Source organism: Malus domestica, chromosome 03 (genome assembly GCF_042453785.1).
Source record: "Malus domestica chromosome 03, GDT2T_hap1".
Taxonomy (NCBI): Eukaryota; Viridiplantae; Streptophyta; class Magnoliopsida; order Rosales; family Rosaceae; genus Malus; species Malus domestica.
The window spans coordinates 36,422,028-36,439,893 of NC_091663.1; the positions used below are offsets into that span (position 1 = coordinate 36,422,028).

Sequence of the window (17,866 nt, forward strand, 5' to 3'; positions counted from 1 at the left end):
CCCATCATTTGATAGATAAATATAATTAGCGCTTTTGTGTACCTTACCATATTTGTTCATGCCTTTATAGTGATAGCAACCATCACCCACTTTTGTTGCTAACTAGTACTTACAAGGAAACTATATAAGTTTCCTATATGTTTGTCAATTAAAATGTATTCAAAGAGTTGGCTTAGTTGGTAAGATCCTCACTTTGTGTGTCACCCCATTAAGGTTGGAGTTCATTTGCCAGCAGTTCTCGTTAATGCATGATCTGTAAATTTCTAAGCAAATCCATACTGGTGACAACTGACAATTAGGTTATATGTGTATGTTCTTCCAGCTCGAGGTTGTGAGTATGTCCTCATGCTGGTGATGAAAATAACCAATCTTGCCATCTTGCCATAAACTTTTGTTCACGAAAAAAAAAATAGTATTCAAGTGTAGGTTGTGGATGGAAACAAAGAGGAAGATAAAAGGAAATTCATTTCTCAGTCTAATCGTATTTTTATTCCTTCTAGCTAGGTAGGTGGTGAATGGGATCACATTTGCCTGTGTCAACTAACATTTTTGCATGGGGTGTTATTGTGGATATCATGTTGAAAGACGAGAAAAAACAGAATAAACTCAGAAATCGAAAAACAAAGTAATTAACATGAATATTACCAAGAATTAACATGGTTCGGCTATTTGTGCTTAAGTCCACGAGATAACAACAACAATCTCTCACTATATTAATAATGAGTACAACGGATAATCTTAACAAGTCTCTAATTTAAGACTTGACAAACAACTTGAAAGAACAAGAACAAGAAATGCAATCTTATCTCTTTTCTTTTATTTCGCACATACTTTGCTCAAATTTTAAGTTTTAATCCAAGAAGTAAAGATAGTCTAATGCCAAAAATATTATGAACATAATTGCTTTATACAAAAGTTACTTGCATTGCATTTGTAACCTTTTGTTATTCATGTTGACAAAAAAAAAAGAACTTTAACGAAAAGCTTTTGGTACTGTTCACTTTAACGAAAAACCAAATTTTTACACTAAAAAGTCAATCTTGATACTATTCACTTTACTCTTAAAGCTCAAAAATTTCAAATCATTTTTATTAGATTTTCTAAAAAAAAAACCTTGTGTTATTCCGGTTGTGGGATACGATATCTAAGTTCCCAAACAGGACGCGTAGGCGGGACCTTATCTCTTCCAAACGCCACATATCTATTTAGGCGCGTTTTTCCTTCCGACCTGCAACTTCCATGGCTGCAATGAGTGGCCTCGCTACGAGCTCCACTCCTTCTCGATTACTCGCATTTCCAATAAGACGCGGTTTCCCGGACCACTCGTCTTCGCGCTCCGTGGTCATCAGTAAACCTCCTCCCAGAGCTCCCAGACTCGTTTGCATGGCGGTTTGTACATCCACCCCAAAAAATTATAACAATTCCGAATTCGGAGCATTGAAATTGGAAGTTTACAGCTTTCGAAATTGGGGTTTTGTTATTTTTGAAGGAAAAAGTTTTCCCCTGAAACAAACAGTTGTTATGGGATGGCATTCTCATTTTCTGGTGTTATTTTTGTGGAATTGCAGGAGCCCTATTTGATTACAAAGCTGGATTCTGCAGAGAAGACCTGGAAAGATTTATCGGTACGATTCGTACTCTGATTGAATGTTTTGGGTTGATGATTTTAATTTTCCCACCCTGTGCGTGTATGTGATGTGAGATTTTGAGGATTAGTACTCTGTTACTGTGTAGTTTAGTAGTCTAGGGTTTTAGGGTTTAGGGTTTTGTATGACGGAGAATTTGAATGATTTGCGAAAATTGGGAATAAAGAATTTTGGCGATTGGGATTTTGATGGTGGTGATTACAATTGAAGACCCCATTGCAGAGATTATTTTCAGATACAACTTTGGACTTGCATATACTCTTAACCGAATTCGAATTTATCTTTTAATTGTACAAGAAAACAGATAGAAATGCACCAACGTAATCCTACAATTTTTTTATTCAATAGGCAAAAACTCCGGACTTTCTCTCGAATGCTTTGAATCTAATATCTAGTTACGATTTTGGTATTTCTGGTCCATGCGATTACGAAGGATTTTGAAAGATCAGCGTAAATTGGGTTAAATTGTTTTTCATGCCTATCTAGTTCTCTAATTATCAAGAGTATAGATTCGTGTACTGTGCTGTTGCATGGTTAGTTATTGCTGTTGTTTTCTCTAGATTTGTGTATGCTCATGAAGAAGGGGAACTTTGTAGGTCAAGCTGGCTGATCCAGACGTTGTGTCAAATCCCAGTGAATACCAGAAGCTTGCGCAGTCTGTGGCAGAGCTTGATGAGGTGCTGCGGTTTATCTTTGCTACTTATCGTGCCAGGTTTTAGTTGTGTGTTCTGCACTTCTGCTTGAATTTCTTTTCAGATTTAACTGACAATATTTTGCCTTTGATTTCAATGGACAGGTCGTGACAATCTATAGGGATTTCAAAGACTCCGAGAAGCAGTTAGAAGAGACTAAAGGTTTATGTAACTATATGCCTGTGTAAAACATTCCTTTCGGAAAAATTAGAGGTATTTACTAACATTCATTTTGATATTTTACCCCTCTTCATAATCGGTGATTCAGCTTTAGCAAAAGAAGCTGGCAATGATGAGGATATGGCAGAGATGATATCTTTTGAACTTGAATCTTTATCCAATCAAATCAAAGAACTTGAAGCGAAGCTCAAGGTATTATTACATGCACAATGGATCAGTTTGGCATTCTTAACTACTTTAACCGAATATTGTTGTTTCCATTTTCTAATGTTTTCCTTTCCATAGTAGGAATATCAATTGGGATAATGTTTCATTTTATATTAACAGATGCTACTCCTTCCTAGTGACCCTCTTGATGCAAGAAATATAATGCTTGAAGGTAATCTCATAGTTTCCCTTGAAATAAACTATTCTATTGATTGCTTGAGAACCACATATGATGTTTAACCACGTAAAATGCTCTCGAGTCTAGGAACATCATATGTCCACACCAGATTTGACTGAAGCTGTACCTTATACATTTGAATTCTCTTTTTCTGCAGTAAGGGCTGGTACTGGTGGTGATGAAGCTGGAATCTGGGCAGGTGATCTTGTAGGTATATGTTTCTTTTGTCATTTAAAATCTGTAGGATACATGACCATTATTTTTTATTTGCATAAACAGAAAAGTTGGTAAAATAAAGAAAAACTCATACTATATTCATGGGGTAGGTTACATAGTGCATTGCGTAAACTTCAAAAGTCTTTGTTATTGATGTGCCTGTATACTCTTTCTTCTCCTTTATGTTTTATTTTTCAATGATAGGCCTCATTGGCAAAACCAACTATTCTTGTGTTATGAAATCCTTCTTCTGAAGTTGCTTCCAAGCATATCTTAATGCTTCTGCATTTCTTTTGCTTTTCTATTTTTTCGTACCAAGGTCCGTATGTATGAGAAGTACAGTGAGAGGAATAATTGGAGGTTCAGCACAGTCTCAAGCTCAGAGGTATGCTTCACTGATATTTTTAGCGGTATATCCTGTTTCCGTTGACATAGTGACAGAGCTCTTGCATTATTTTAGGCTGAAAGAGGAGGATACAAGGCCTATGTGATGGAAGTCAAAGGAAAACGTGTATACAGCAAATTAAAATATGAATCAGGTGTTCATCGGGTTCAACGTGTTCCTCATACAGAAACACAGGGTCGCGTGCATACTTCCACTGCGACTGTTGCGATCATGCCAGAGGTAGCTTATATTTTACTTGTCACTGTAATCTTTTATGTACTCCATGATCAAACATTTTCTGATTCATTGACTTATTGTGCTTGTTCTGTGCCTTACTATAGGCGGATGAAGTTGAGGTGGTTATCGACCCAAAAGATATTGAACTGACAACAGCAAGGTCTGGGGGAGCCGGAGGTATTTATGTGCAAAGAGTATTATTTTCTTAATTAACACTATTTTGCATGTCTCACTCTTTAGAACAGGATTTCCTATGTGAGTTAAGTCTCATGCATGATTATCGTGCAGGGCAAAATGTCAACAAGGTGGAGACAGCTGTTGATCTTGTCCATAAACCAACGGGCATCCGCATCTTTTGTAGTGAAGAAAGGTCTCAACTTCAGAACAAGCATCGTGCTTTTCAGTTGCTGCGGGCAAAATTGTGAGTACTGATTTCTCTGTTTTAAATGTCCTGATATTCTTATTTTGTTAGTCACATTAACTGTTCCTTTTACTAAACATTTTGAATTTTGCATAATATTTTCGACATAGCTTGACATATGCATGTAATCAACGCTATTCACACATAATACCTCTTGTTTGCACACTTTTTCCTTGGTCCATGATGATCAACGGCATTGTTACAGGTATAAGATAAAATTGAGAGAGCAGCAGGAGTTGATTAGGAATCAGCGGAAATCGCAGGTATCTTTTAGCTTAGAGAATAGTTACGAGGCTCGTGAGATTGCAACATCTCTGTTCTAAACTTTTGCCATCACATATATGCAGTTCTTTGATATTAGGCTATGCAATGGGAACGCTAGATTATGGTTTTAGGGCCAGGACTAAACCATGTGACATTTGTATTCTTAAAATGCAGGTTGGTACTGGTTCTCGTGCAGAAAAGATTCGGACATACAACTTTAAGGTACTGGCAATGAGTGATTTATGCTAACCAGTAACCAACGTGAGACTTGTGTTCAACATTTTTGTCTCTGAGATTTCTTTCATTCGATTGGTTATGTTTCAGGAAGTTCACTTCTCTTGTTTATTGAATTAGGACAATAGAGTGACCGACCATCGGTTAAAGACAAACTATGAGCTCACCTCTTTTCTTGGTGGCGATATAGATAACGCAATTCAGGTATTTTTCCAGAGACATGTCCTCCCTTCCTCTTAATAAATATTTGTCAAAAGGATTCGCCGATACGAATGCCTTGCAATTGATATTCCTACTCTTCTTGCAGGCTTGTGCTTCCTTAGAACAGCAAGAACTCCTGGAAGAACTCGCTGAATCTGTAGGAGCTCCGGCTGGCTAATTTCTAGCTTGTTTTGTGGCATTCTTGTTCGAGGATTTACAGAGCCGGATCAGGTGGTAAGGAAACCTTTGCTGGAACAAATTATTCAAAACGGGGCAATATTTTCGTATGTTTTATGTAGAGACGCAATCACAGGCACATGAGTTTTTTGTTAAATTTGTTGTCGACAGGTTAAATAGCCGAGTTATGTAATTTTTGTATACATGTAAAGTTGAGAGACTCGTGCAGCAAAAGATGCCATAAACACCTCCATATTTTCACTTTTCACATTTAACAACAAAAATGCCAACAAAGGAAAAAATAAAGGAAAACTAACGAAAAGTTCAAAAAAATTTTAATTTAAAATGAAAAAATGACAAATAAAGAGTAGGGAATAATATCAGGAAAAGGTAAAAATTTGGTTTTTCGTTAAAAATGAATAGTATCGGGAATGTTTTGTTAAAACTTTCAAGAAATAAAATGTAAAGGTTGTGAGGAATTCAAGTGCAAATAAATAGGCGGACAAACTGTACCTCAAGGCCTTGTTATGTGCCTTTTCCAAAATGTACCTCAAGGTTCATAAAAAACGCTTTCGGTTATTTTAAAAGGAAAACTAATGAAAAGGGCTTGAAAACTTTGAGTTTTAACTATAAGAACAAAATAAAGGGTAAAGTGAATAGTATCAGACTTGATTTTTCAGTGTAAAAATATGATTTTTCGTTAAAATGAACAATAACGGGAATTTTAAAAGAAATTCCCTGTTTTTTAAAAGCAACTCCAACATACGGTTACCGACTTACCCAATAGTACCACAAACGAAGGGCAGTAGATAGCCTTGTTGAAAGCTCAAAACTGGGCCACCTGTTTGTACACCGTCAACCTCCAGCCGTCAAACAAGCCCAAGCTCCACATGGCTCCTTCTGCCTCTTCACCCCGTCTCCACACATGGCACCAACTTCTGCACTCTTCTCTTCTTCTCTCTCTCACTCCTCTCTGCTTCTCCACAATTCTATGCTCAAACGCCTCTCTCTCCGCCGCTTCCTCTCTCATCCAACCAAACAGCTCTCCTCTCCTCCATCACCACCGCCCCAATCTCCCTCCACTCACTTTCCCGCCCTTTCCTCACTGATTCCCCGCCGACCCTTCTCCGCCTCCAAGCTCCTCGCCATGGCCGAGCAAACTTCGAGCAACCCGGCTGCCCCGTCTCACAAGCACTCCAATCGCCTCGCCGCCGAGCACAGCCCCTACCTTCTGCAACACGCCCACAACCCGGTAAGTCTGAATTTCCGAACTGGGTTTTCTGTTCTTTGGTGTTTGGATTGCTCTGCGAGCTAAAAGATTGAAACTTGACTGCGTTTTACCAGGTGGATTGGTATCCGTGGGGAGAAGAAGCTTTCGCCGAAGCTCGAAAGAGGGACGTTCCCATCTTCTTATCAAGTAATTTTATTCTACCCATGTTTTGTTTTCTCTTTGCAAGTATCGGAATTTGGCAGTCAGCTGATATGTGATTCGTTTGATCGTTGCAACTGCGTTGGTTTTGTATGCAAGTCGGATACAGCACGTGTCATTGGTGAGATTTCTTGTTCGATTTTTGGGAAGTTTAATTTTAATATTCTAGTGAATGAGGACTAATTAGTTTGTGTTGGACTGTGAATAAGGTGTCATGTTATGGAGGTCGAGTCTTTCGAGGATGAAGGCGTTGCGAAATTGCTGAACGATTGGTTTGTTAGTATCAAGGTGTGTCTAATTTGTTTGCTCATTTCCAAATCGAGTAATTACATCAATTTTATGAGAGAACTTTCTTGTTTTCTACTTTTTTGAAGTATTTTAGCTGTGTTCCATTTTTTCTAACATATCATTACTGCAGGTGGACCGGGAGGAAAGACCAGATGTTGATAAGGTGAGCCTTACATTGTAACACACCTGTGAAGTTACTGAAGCTTTATAATGTGTCTGGAATGCTTTTTTACTTTCGCACGTCAGTGCGTCTCAAGTTATGCTATTTTCAACTACATTAGAGGTTGCCACTGGCATGAGGTTGAGTATCTTAATGTGCTTCTGAATTCTATATATATTTACAGGGGAAGGGTACGTTTTCTTAAGGCGGATAACATTCAGGCTAGACTTTGTTATAGGTCGAGATCTTTCCTAGCCCAAATCTTAAAGAAGAAAGGAAATATATTTGAATTCTGAATCCAGTGCCCACATTTTCACCTCAAATGGTTCTAGTTTGCAAGGATGTACTTTAAGAAAATAATAATAACAATTTTCCACTGGTTATTTTGGCGTCATGATGATGTGCTGATGATTATTATTATTATTATTTTTTTCACTTTTACAGGTATACATGACCTATGTACAGGCTCTGTATGGTGGTGGAGGTTGGCCGCTGAGTGTCTTCCTTTCACCTGATTTGAAACCTTTGATGGGTGGAACTTACTTTCCCCCAGACGATAAGTTTGGAAGACCAGGATTTAAGACTATACTTAGGTGAGGAGACGTTGATCTCTGAGACATTAACTTATCACCATCCCTCTTCGGCCTTCTCACCCCGTCTATTCCAATGATTCTCTTGGTTGGCGAAAACACTGAAGTTACAAGTGCTTGTTGAGCTGGACGCTGCACATTACCTGAACGCTTATTGCTATTTTTTATTTTGGCTTCCCTTGCTCATTTATTGTGTATGCCTTTTTTGTTTCAGAAAGGTGAAAGATGCTTGGGATAGTAAGAGGGATGTGCTTGTTAAAAGTGGAGCATTTGCGATTGAACAGCTGTCAGAAGCATTGTCGTCAAGTGCTAGTTCTAATAAATTGCCAGATGGGCTTCCACAGATTGCATTGCGTCTATGTGCTGAGCAAGTAGGTGTCTTTACAGTTTACATTAAGAACTTTTTTTGTGTTTATGGGTTTTGGATTTGCAAGTATACCATCTGCTGAAAATTCGGCCTCCCTTCCCTTTTTTATTTTATGCAAGGGTATTTCAGAAAAGAAGATTAAGTTCATTACATATCTGTGCACAAATATGACCAATTTTCATTAAACTTATCAGAAGGCAGCACAATATTTCCTTCTTTTTCCTCATCCTCCTGTTTAATCTGTTTATAGCTTTCCGGAAGCTATGATGAAAAGTATGGTGGGTTCGGATCCGCCCCAAAGTTTCCTAGACCAGTTGAGGTTCAGCTCATGCTTTATTACTCAAAGAAGTTGGAGGAAACTGGGAAGTTGGGTGAGGCAAATAAAAATCTGAAAATGGTTTTCTTCACCTTGCAATGCATGGCAAAAGGGGGCGTCCACGATCATATTGGAGGTGGCTTCCACAGATATAGCGTGGATGAGTGCTGGCATGGTCAGTTTTTCTTAAGAAATCATTTCCATCAATATTCATGTGTCTTAACTGTTACGGCATGCTCAGATACTGAACTATTTGTTCAATCAAATGGCTGTCTCATACCGTTCTTTATAGTCACCATGCTTTGCCCCCAACTCCTCTGTTCTTTCTATATATTGATTATTTCTGCAACAGATTGTTGAACCAGTTCTGTTTATTGCAGTCCCGCACTTTGAGAAGATGTTATATGATCAAGGGCAGATTGCCAATGTCTATTTAGAAGCTTTTTCTATTACCAAAGATGTCTTCTATTCATGTGTTGCACGGGATGTTCTTGATTATCTGAGGAGAGAAATGATTGGACCGGAAGGCGAAATCTATTCAGCGGAAGATGCTGACAGTGCTGAATCTGAAGGTGCTACAAGAAAAAAGGAAGGAGCCTTCTATGTTTGGACTAAAAAAGAGGTCTCCCCCTCATTGTCTCAGCCTTAAGTTTACTCTTTAGATTTGTTGATTCTAACTTTTCAAGTTCATTGAGGAGCTTGAAGTAGAGTATGCTTTCGTATGAGATATCCGACACCATTTTGTATTCATTGATTACAATATTCTTTTTCCCTCCATAAGTTAACGTTTTGTTTCTATTTAGGTTGAAGACATACTTGGAGAGGATGCTACTCTTTTTAAGAACCATTATTATATAAAGCCTTCGGGAAACTGTGACCTTTCTAGAATGAGTGATCCTCACAATGAATTCAAGGGAACGAATGTGCTGATTGAGAGAAAAAGCCCGTCTGAATTGGCACCAAAATTTGCCATGCCTGTTGAGAAATACCTTGATATTCTGGGCCAGAGCAGGAAAAAGCTTTTTGAAGTACGATCTACTCGACCAAGACCACATTTAGATGATAAGGTGTTCACTCTTAACCCAATGCATAAAATTGCGGTAGAACCCACCTAATAAGTTTTGGCGTATATTTTCGAGCACAAATTGATAGATCAGGTGCCTTGTAGGTAATTGTGTCATGGAATGGACTGGCTATCTCAGCTTTTGCAAGGGCTTCTAAAATTCTCAAGAATGAACCTGATGGGATCAAATTTAACTTTCCTGTGGTCGGCTCTGATGTAAGTTTATACCATCTTTGAGTTCATCTGTGGGTACCAGTAGCTTAGAATTTGTGAATTTTTTTATTTTTTTTCCGTAACCTATATTTTACTGATAATTTATCTATCTATTTATTTGTACAATTTATAAATTTTGTTCTCCTTACTCACATTTTACTGACTATTATGTTTTATTACATTCCAAAAATATCAGCCAAAGGAGTACATGCAGGTTGCAGAGAGGGCTGCAACTTTTATCAGGAGAAAGCTTTACGACGAGCAAACTCATCGACTACAGCACAGCTTTAGGAATGGTCCATCTAAAGCACCTGGATTTTTAGATGATTATGCTTTTCTCATATCGGGGTTGTTGGATCTTTACGAATTTGGTGGTCAAACTACCTGGCTAATTTGGGCAACTGAACTGCAAGACACCCAGGCAAGAAATGATATATGGAATTTTGACGTTTAGTATCTATTCTCTTTCTTCTGTGTATTGATGCTAGTTTACTGGCGATTTTCCAGGATGAATTATTTCTTGATAGAGAGGGAGGCGGCTATTTTAATACACCAGGGGAAGACCCCAATATTCTACTTCGTGTGAAGGAAGATCACGATGGGGCTGAACCCTCTGGAAACTCGGTTTCTGTGATCAATCTTGTAAGATTGGCATCCATGATAGCTGGAAACAAGTCTGATCATTACAGGAGGGATGCCGATCATGTTCTTGTACGAGTTGCTTAACCCAAAATGTGCTTTTATATCTTATCTGGGGAGTGTGTCTCAACTACTGCTAATTTTCTCATTCTCTTTTTCAACAGGCTGTTTTCGAGACGAGATTAAAAGACATGGCGATGGCAGTACCTTTGATGTGTTGTGCAGCAGACATGCTCGCTGTTCCTTCCCGAAAGCAAGTTGTCTTGGTTGGCCGGAAGCATTCTGCAGAGTTCGAAAACATGCTTGCCGCCGCACATGCATCATACGACACAAACAAAACAGTGAGTTTGGGGTTTTTATTTCGAGTTCACAGCTTCGTCATTTCCTTCCGCTCTGTACCCAAGTCTTATGTGATATCCGAAATGGCAGGTTATTCACATCGATCCAGCCAATTCAGAAGAAATGCAATTTTGGGAAAGCAACAATAGCAACATTGCTCTGATGGCAAAGAATCATTTTGCTGCGGACAAAGTGGTTGCTCTTGTCTGCCAAAACTTCACTTGCAGTGCTCCTGTGACAGACCCCGGATCCCTCGAGGCGTTGCTCTCCGGAAAATCATCCCCCTCCCCTTCTGCGTGACCGTAAACGGAGTACAATTTCAACGGAGGAAACTATGTATTAAGTACGACATTCGTCCCCATTTGCGATGGTGCAGGGTAGAGCATGCAGCAGAGACATGGAGTCGTACGTGCTGGAGACTTAATAGGTATTTATGGTCTGGAAAATATGTTGTGCAAAAAGCAAAAGTACATAGAATATTATGTCGGACGTGTTTGATATGACGAAAGTGTGTTACGAATAAAAGTTTGAGGAAATAGTTGTGCTGATTTGTGTTCCATTATGTACATTGTTTCTTGTTTCTTTCTTTCATGAAACAAATCTCTTCCTCAATCAAAAGACGGTGAAAATACTAAATTAATTTTGTGAACGAAATTAAAGGAAAATAACCAAATTAAAAGTTATGGGCACTATAGAATAGATATTCATGGATAGACGGACATTCTATTGATTCTTAGATTTCTGATCAGAGAGTGATTAGTATTCTGAAGCACAAGCCGTGGATCTTCCTCGAAAATCTGTCGAAAAATGTGGTGCCAAATATCGATCTTTTGAGAGATATTGGGATGCCGGAATCCTCCATTGCTCGGTTGCTTGCGCATTACCCCAACATTTTGATCAAAAAAATAAAAAAAAGAAGCCAGAATCGTTCAGTGGGATTGTTGCTGAGGTGAAAGATTTCGGATTAGAGCCGGCGATTTGTGCAGGCGGTGCGGGTGAGGTCCGGTAAAAGTCGATCTTGGAACGAAACCAAGAGGCCTACAGGAAATGTGGTTGGTCAGAGGATGAGATCCTCTCTGCTTTCATGTCCAATCCCTTGTGCATGACGAAATCGGAGAAGAAGATAATGGAGACGAATCAGACGATTGTTTTTTTGGTGAACAAGATGGGGTGGTCCTCGGCCGCCATTGCGAAATGCGCGACGGTTATGTGACTGAGTTTGGAGCGTTCGGTTTTCAAAGTGCTGGCGGGGAAGGGGTTGGTAAAAGAGAATTTGAGCTTGGCGAGTGTGATTTTTTCCGGCGGAGAAGCAGTTCTTGGAGATGTTTGTGGGTAGAAATGTTGAGCAAGTGCCTCGGTTGTTGCGTGTGTACCAAGGAAAAGTGGATTTCCAAGATTTATTGATTTTTATTGAAATTTGTATCATGATTCAATGATGAATGAAGAAAACAAAATTAATTTCGGTGGTTTTCTTCAATTTCAACTTTCTCTTTTTGTTTTAAATTTTGTCAATTGGATGATTGTGTTTCGTGTTATAAGGATAATTTGGAAATTGCTTAAATTAGCTAATTGAAATTCACTAAAGCAATTTGTTTAGGCAACTGTTATTAGCACTCCAAAAATCTCATTTTACACTCCTCATAAATGTAATTTTCTTTCTAATTATAGAAAGTTTAGAGTGCAAAATAAGATTTTTGGAGTGCGAATAACAATTCCCTCTGTTTATACGATAGATTAATTATTGCCACTTGAATCATGTTATAAATAATGAATTTGATACTTAATTCTGGATTCGTTTGAAGGAGTTTTAAAAATGACTGAACCAAACACAAAGGGCCTATTGAACCCAAACTCAACCATCTCAAGCCACCAAGCACGAGCCACAGCTTGTGCGACTCAACCGCCGTTCCAAGTTCCACCTTAATGTCTATGCTTCGTCGATGTGGGACTTATTTTTTAGAACAAGAAGGATATAAGTACTCTTTCTATTATTGGTGTTGGTGAATCGCACAATGGTAGTCAAAGAGAGACTGAAATGCCTCTATGAGTCTTCCCCACCCTCAGAATGAGGGACTATTAGACCTGACATCTTGGACCCGACCCGTTAATATTAGTATTTGGATGGATGCTTAACGGGTCGGGTTGTTAACGGATTCACCCGTTAACAACCCGTTAAATAACGGGTCACTTTGGATCAACCCATTAGCATCCGTTAACACCCGTTAGTTGATGATGTTTTAGTAATTTCAGTAAAGTCTTAACAAAAAAAAATAAATTGTATGCAAAATAATAATAATAATGCTTTAATAAAAAGGACTTGGATCCAGAATATTTTAACCAAAAACCACTCTATAGTTTTCTTTAACTAAAAGCACCTCAAAATTAACCATGAGGACAGGGCTTTCAAATTCTACGCGGGCTGGATTAGAGAGCTCAACATGGATAAAATTAAGTTTCCAAAAGTACCCCTAACAGTAGAAAACCTCCAAGGCCAACTAGAAGATCGCCTACGATTCCAAGCTCTGTTCCCTCCTCGACGAGTATGGCCAGGTCCTCATTGTCGCCCCCGACAACGTCGGCTCCAAGCAGCTCCAGAACCTCTACGAGAGACTGCACGGAGACTCCGTCGTTCTGAAGGGGAAGAACACGATGATGAAAAGGTCTGTCAGGATCCATGCGGAGAAGACGGGCAATAGTGCCTACCTCAACCTCGTCCCTCTCTGTGGTACGTTCTTTGGCTCTATTTGTGGTTGCTGATTTGTTTGTATTAGTTGGTTTTCTGATTTGTTGTTTTTGGGATTTAGAGCAACGTTGGTCTGATTTTCACAAAGGGTGATTTGAAGGAAGTCAGCGAAGAGGTTGGCAAGTACAAGGTAACCGAATTCGATTTCCTTTTTCGTTGTTCGAATTCATGATATTATCAATTTTAATGCGTTTTAGTTGTTGTAGTGATGTAAGATGCTTATTGTTTCATAGGAAACTATAATCTGTAATTGTTTGTTGTGTAGATTTCAAATTGGTATGAAATTTAGTGTATTTATGATCAATGCGAAACCCAATTTGTTGAATTACCCGTAAGAGTAAAATTATGGAGGTTCTGCTGTTTTTGAATGTTTTTAATTCAACAAGATCCTTTTCAAATATGATTATGTACATGGTTAAGAATTTGGTGCCCAGTGCTAAAAGAACCTCATCTGAGGGTACTTTTGATAAGGCCTGCAGTTTGCATCCTCAAGGACCATTCGCAAAAGCATATGGAATGTCCGGGGAGTGCATCCGGAGAAGGAGCATCATCGGTTATGCCAACATTTGGCAGTAGCTGGGTTGAACATCGTAATGATTTGGTGACAGCTTTGAATTTGTTTCTCTCTCCCTCTGGTTTTGCTACTTTCAGAGCGCCGGCTGCTTGCTTACATGTACCTATCACTATTTCTTCTCAGCAGTGGTTGGCCTTCCCGTGTTCTTCTCCAGCGTGAGAGAGAGAGAGAGAGAGAGAGAGAGAGAGAGAGAGAGGGGGGTAACAGAGAGGTGACGGGAAGGGATGAATGGGTGAGGTTTGGGTGGGGCGAAAGGTTCCAGAATTTGGGTTGTTTGTTTGTTTTTTATTTATTTATTTTTTTGTTAATTTAGTTTTATTTATAGTTTGGAGAATAAGATTTAAGGATTTAAATATGATATTCAAGGTGTCATATGTTACTGGGTTGGGAACACCAGGTGAAATGTGTTACTAGCTCCTAGAAAAATTTCTCCCATCCTATTTCTATAATTGAACACGAGGATTATCATTATTTCTTAAACTAAACATTGGTACTATCACTATTTCTTAAACTGAATACTGACTATTTCATAAACTAAACATTGACTATTTCGTAAACTGAACATTGACTATTTCTTAAATTGAACTAACTATTTCTCAAACTGAACACTAGTACTATCATTATTTCTTAAATTAAACATTGATTATTTCTTAAACTGAACACTGACTATTTATATAACTGAACACGACTATTATCATTATTTCTTAAACTGAATACTGGTACTATCACTATTTCTTAAACTGAATATTGACTATTTCATAAATTGAACATTGACTATTTCGTAAACTGAACCGACTATTTCTTAAACTGAACACTGACTATTTCTTAAACTGAACACCCACTATTTTTAGAATTGAACATGTGTATTATCATTATTTCTTAAATTGAACACTGGTACTATTACTATTTCATAAATTGAATATTGATCATTTCGTAAACTGAATTTTGACTATTTCTTAAATTAAATATTAACTATTTCATAAATTGGACTGTGATACTACCACTATTTCTTAAATTGACCATAAACTATTTCTAGAACTGAACTCGGGTATTATCACTAATTCTTAAACTAAACACTGATATTATCACTATTTATTAAACTGAACACTGACTATTTATTAAAGTTGAACACCGACTATTTACTTTTCTTCTGCTTCTTCTCTAGTCTCATGCTCCAACTCAAATCTAGAACAAGAACATATATATGTAACTAAAATTTCCCTTAATTATGATCATGGCAAATTATGATATAATTTTGGTCTAGTTTCAAAAATAGTGTGGGTTATTTTGCTATAGTTTCATAAATAGTGTGGGTTATTTTGCTATAGTATCATAAATAGTGTGGATTATATTGGTCTAGTTTCATAAATAGTGTGGGTTATTTTGGTATAGTTTCATAAATAGTGTGGGTTATTTTGCTATAGTATCATCAATAATGTGGGTTATTTTGGTATAGTTTCATAAATAGTGTGGGTTATTTTGGTCTAGTTTCATAAATAGTGTGAATTATTTTGGTTCAATTTCATAAATAGTATAGTTATTTTGTTGTAGTTATAGAAATAGTGTTTATTTTGTTCCTTCCAAAAATAGTGTAAGTTATTTTGGTTTGGATTCACAATTTTGGTTCCGTTTTCATATCAATTTGTCATAGCCAGTAGCAAAGGTAGTTCAAATAGTCAACAGTTTCTGTTTCAAACACTTAAACGAGAAACTACCCGGTAAGCCCCCAAAAGAAATCACATCACTCATTCACATAAACAAACAAGGAAAGTATATAAACCATGAAGCTTTCCAGAAAAAGCAAAAACAAGTGAAATTTGTATGTTGTACAACATATTACCAAAGCTTCGGCATCATCCAGTCCAATTTTAATCTCAGAAAATTTCTGCTTCTTCTGCTCTGCAATACACATTCATAAAAAAATAACCCATTTAATAAAATGATCAGAACTCCCCAAAATCATGCAGATCAAACACATGATGGCATTAAAGGACCTGAATTGCACAAAGCACTCACCTTCCCCAACACCGCCGAGGTACACATCGCATCGTTTTATTTTCCACCGTTTTCTCCGCAAACAAACAAGTTTTTAAATTAGATAAAAAAATTCTGACAGTTTTTTTTTTGTCTTTTCTGTAGTTTGTTGTGATGTTTTTGGCAGTGATTTGATGCGGCGTACACGGTGGATGAGTTCGAGTTCTACCTTTCCGAATAGGAATCGAAGCTCCTGATCATGCCGGAAGAACCGATTCATGCGGCCCAAGCGGCTGCTTCCAAGCTTAACATCCCTCACGTGACCGCCAACCTGTCTGCCGTCGCCAGCCACGTCACTCTCTCTTCCGCCGCCGAGGGGAGCCCCGACTCGGTCTCGCAACTCATCAACGACCCCTCCGACGTGGTGCTCTTCCTCCACACGTCGAGGACCACGAGCCGGCCCAAGGGAGTCCCCTTGACGCAACTCAATTTGGCCTCCTCGGTCCAGAACATCAAATCGGTCTACAAACTCACTGAGTCGGACTCGACGGTTATCGTCCTCCCTCTGTTTCACGTGCAAGGATTAATTGCCGGGTTACTAAGTTCATTTTCTGCAGGAGCCGCTGCGACTCTCCCAGCTGCAGTCTCTCATGCTTTACGGCTCCTGTTGGTGATGAAAGGAGATGAGGGATTTGAGGTTATGGAGGCAGGGAATAGCAGAGAAGAAAGCAACAAAGATGATAAACGGACAAGAGTCAAGACTGCTGTCGGGGCAAAATCGGAAATTTGTTGTTTGGGCCATTTTAATTGGACTAGTTTAATGTTGGGCCTTGTCCTAACCATTAAATAAAGTTCTTACATGGTTTTTTGTTAACATTTAAAGTTTTCAAGCCCTTATCATTAATTTTCCTTAATAATAATTGTTAACAGGTGAAACGGGTGACCCATTAAGCTAACGGGTCGGATTCAGGTGACCCGTTAGCTTAACATGTCGAATTCGAGTGACCAACTTCTAACAATTTTATATATTAAGTATGTCACTTGTATACGTCTCATCCACGTGGGACACATGGTCATAATTATGAACTCATACATGCTTGGAAATGAGTATAAAAAAATTGTAAAATATTCAGTTTAAAGTACATGCACATTCAACTCAAAAAAGAGAGTATTAGTCCGTTATATGTAGCGAGTTTAAGAATTTTGTGGAACTTGTGTTATCTATCATGATCGGATTGACTTCAGTCCCAATACATTTATCAAACAAGACCGGATCAAAAACTTCTTCAAACGTTCTCTTACCGGAACTAGTCGTACTTACGGTTGCACCTCTTTTCTTAGGCCGCCTTAACAACTTCCGCATCCCACCTTTATTGCCCCCACATTGGATCGTAAGCTTGCGTTACTAAGCTCAACAATCTAACTCCCATAATTTGGTTATATAAAGCATGAAGCTTGTACATGCTTTTCCGATGTGGTATTTATGCATATATTTTTTTTTCTTCCTCTTAAATTTCTTTGTTTTGTTTTATTACAAATAAATACACAAGTCAAAGTCAATGTTTACCAATTCTTGCAACCAAAGTTCCCACAATACAATCGAGTTTGAATCACCTACGATATTGTCCAAAGCGAATGGATTTCTCAATGCACTAGAGTTCGAATTTCTGTTCTCACATTTTAAATTAGGTTAAAGTAGAACATCGTTTGTATAAAAGAAATAACATATGATTGAAAAATTCATGAATTTATGATGTTCCCATTTCGATGACAATGTCAATATAGTGGCCACCATCATCGTCAGACAGAGTTAAAGTAGTGATCAAATTTTAAAGGAACCATTAGCTCAAATGGTTAAGAGCGTTTATTCATGTACCGAGATCATGTACTTGACTCTCCCTTCACATTATCGCTTGTATAAAAGATAAAATGTAACATATCGTTTATTCATGTACCGAGATCATGTTATGGACGAAGCTTGAATTCTAGAACAATTCAATTTTGTTGTACAAGCTAATGGACAGTTTATACATTGGTGCAGTGTGCATGGAGTAAGCCATAACTTTCGCATAAGCTTATTGTGCCTCATCGACAACACGGTAAGCCATAACTTTCGTATAGGTTTATCGTGCC

General features: G+C 38.2%; 2 protein-coding genes and 3 long non-coding RNA genes across 7 annotated transcripts; 4 read left to right on the forward strand and 1 right to left on the reverse strand.

Annotated features, from left to right (window-relative positions):
• The first annotated feature begins 1,151 nt into the window (after positions 1–1,151).
• Positions 1,152–5,299, forward strand: LOC114824076 (peptide chain release factor APG3, chloroplastic-like). Of its 2 annotated transcripts, none has more exons than XM_029100391.2 (15): positions 1,152–1,389; positions 1,569–1,625; positions 2,243–2,323; positions 2,443–2,500; positions 2,607–2,710; positions 2,846–2,897; positions 3,061–3,110; positions 3,439–3,504; positions 3,580–3,744; positions 3,846–3,918; positions 4,030–4,162; positions 4,368–4,425; positions 4,601–4,648; positions 4,781–4,864; positions 4,968–5,299. In XM_029100391.2, exons 1-15 carry the CDS (start codon positions 1,240–1,242, stop codon positions 5,037–5,039), a joined length of 1,251 nt encoding a protein of 416 aa, XP_028956224.2. In that variant the 5' UTR covers positions 1,152–1,239; the 3' UTR covers positions 5,040–5,299. The 2 variants fall into 2 exon arrangements, 1 of the variants encoding a protein (XP_028956224.2); XR_003772333.2 differs by having other exon boundaries at positions 1,177–1,389; positions 4,751–4,864.
• Positions 5,300–5,341: 42 nt separating this feature from the next.
• LOC114824075 (uncharacterized) lies at positions 5,342–10,990 on the forward strand. 2 transcript variants are annotated; one of them, XM_029100390.2, is made up of 15 exons: positions 5,737–6,290; positions 6,383–6,455; positions 6,567–6,588; positions 6,677–6,755; positions 6,886–6,918; positions 7,360–7,508; positions 7,720–7,876; positions 8,123–8,363; positions 8,569–8,810; positions 8,992–9,255; positions 9,357–9,467; positions 9,661–9,885; positions 9,972–10,175; positions 10,268–10,444; positions 10,533–10,990. In XM_029100390.2, the coding sequence occupies exons 1-15, from the start codon at positions 5,964–5,966 to the stop codon at positions 10,740–10,742; spliced, it is 2,514 nt and encodes an 837-aa protein (XP_028956223.2). In that variant the 5' UTR covers positions 5,737–5,963; the 3' UTR covers positions 10,743–10,990. The 2 variants fall into 2 exon arrangements, with proteins under 2 accessions (XP_070674612.1, XP_028956223.2); XM_070818511.1 differs by lacking the exon at positions 6,567–6,588 and having other exon boundaries at positions 5,342–6,290; positions 6,655–6,755.
• Positions 10,991–12,742: 1,752 nt separating this feature from the next.
• On the forward strand, positions 12,743–13,553 carry LOC139194142 (uncharacterized). The gene is made up of 2 exons (XR_011578909.1): positions 12,743–13,167; positions 13,247–13,553. It is a non-coding gene; the product is annotated as an uncharacterized lncRNA (long non-coding RNA).
• A 1,861-nt stretch (positions 13,554–15,414) lies between these two features.
• Positions 15,415–15,916, reverse strand: LOC114824078 (uncharacterized). The gene is made up of 2 exons (XR_003772334.2): positions 15,776–15,916; positions 15,415–15,658 (listed from the first exon to the last, which is right to left on the reverse strand). It is a non-coding gene; the product is annotated as an uncharacterized lncRNA (long non-coding RNA).
• Positions 15,611–16,451, forward strand: LOC114824077 (uncharacterized). The gene is made up of 2 exons (XR_011578908.1): positions 15,611–15,794; positions 15,899–16,451. It is a non-coding gene; the product is annotated as an uncharacterized lncRNA (long non-coding RNA).
• The last annotated feature ends 1,415 nt before the right edge of the window (positions 16,452–17,866 follow it).

Excerpts from the sequence above, each read along its gene's own strand:
- LOC114824076 (XM_029100391.2), top strand. The coding sequence starts at position 1,240 with ATGGCTGCAATGAGTGGCCTCGCTACGAGCTCCACTCCTTCTCGATTA. Across the intron at positions 2,501-2,606 it reads GCAGTTAGAAGAGACTAAAG|CTTTAGCAAAAGAAGCTGGC; the intron begins GTTTATGTAACT and ends TCGGTGATTCAG. Across the intron at positions 4,649-4,780 it reads TTCGGACATACAACTTTAAG|GACAATAGAGTGACCGACCA; the intron begins GTACTGGCAATG and ends TTATTGAATTAG.
- LOC114824075 (XM_029100390.2), top strand. The coding sequence starts at position 5,964 with ATGGCACCAACTTCTGCACTCTTCTCTTCTTCTCTCTCTCACTCCTCT. Across the intron at positions 8,364-8,568 it reads CGTGGATGAGTGCTGGCATG|TCCCGCACTTTGAGAAGATG; the intron begins GTCAGTTTTTCT and ends TGTTTATTGCAG. Across the intron at positions 10,176-10,267 it reads GGGATGCCGATCATGTTCTT|GCTGTTTTCGAGACGAGATT; the intron begins GTACGAGTTGCT and ends CTTTTTCAACAG.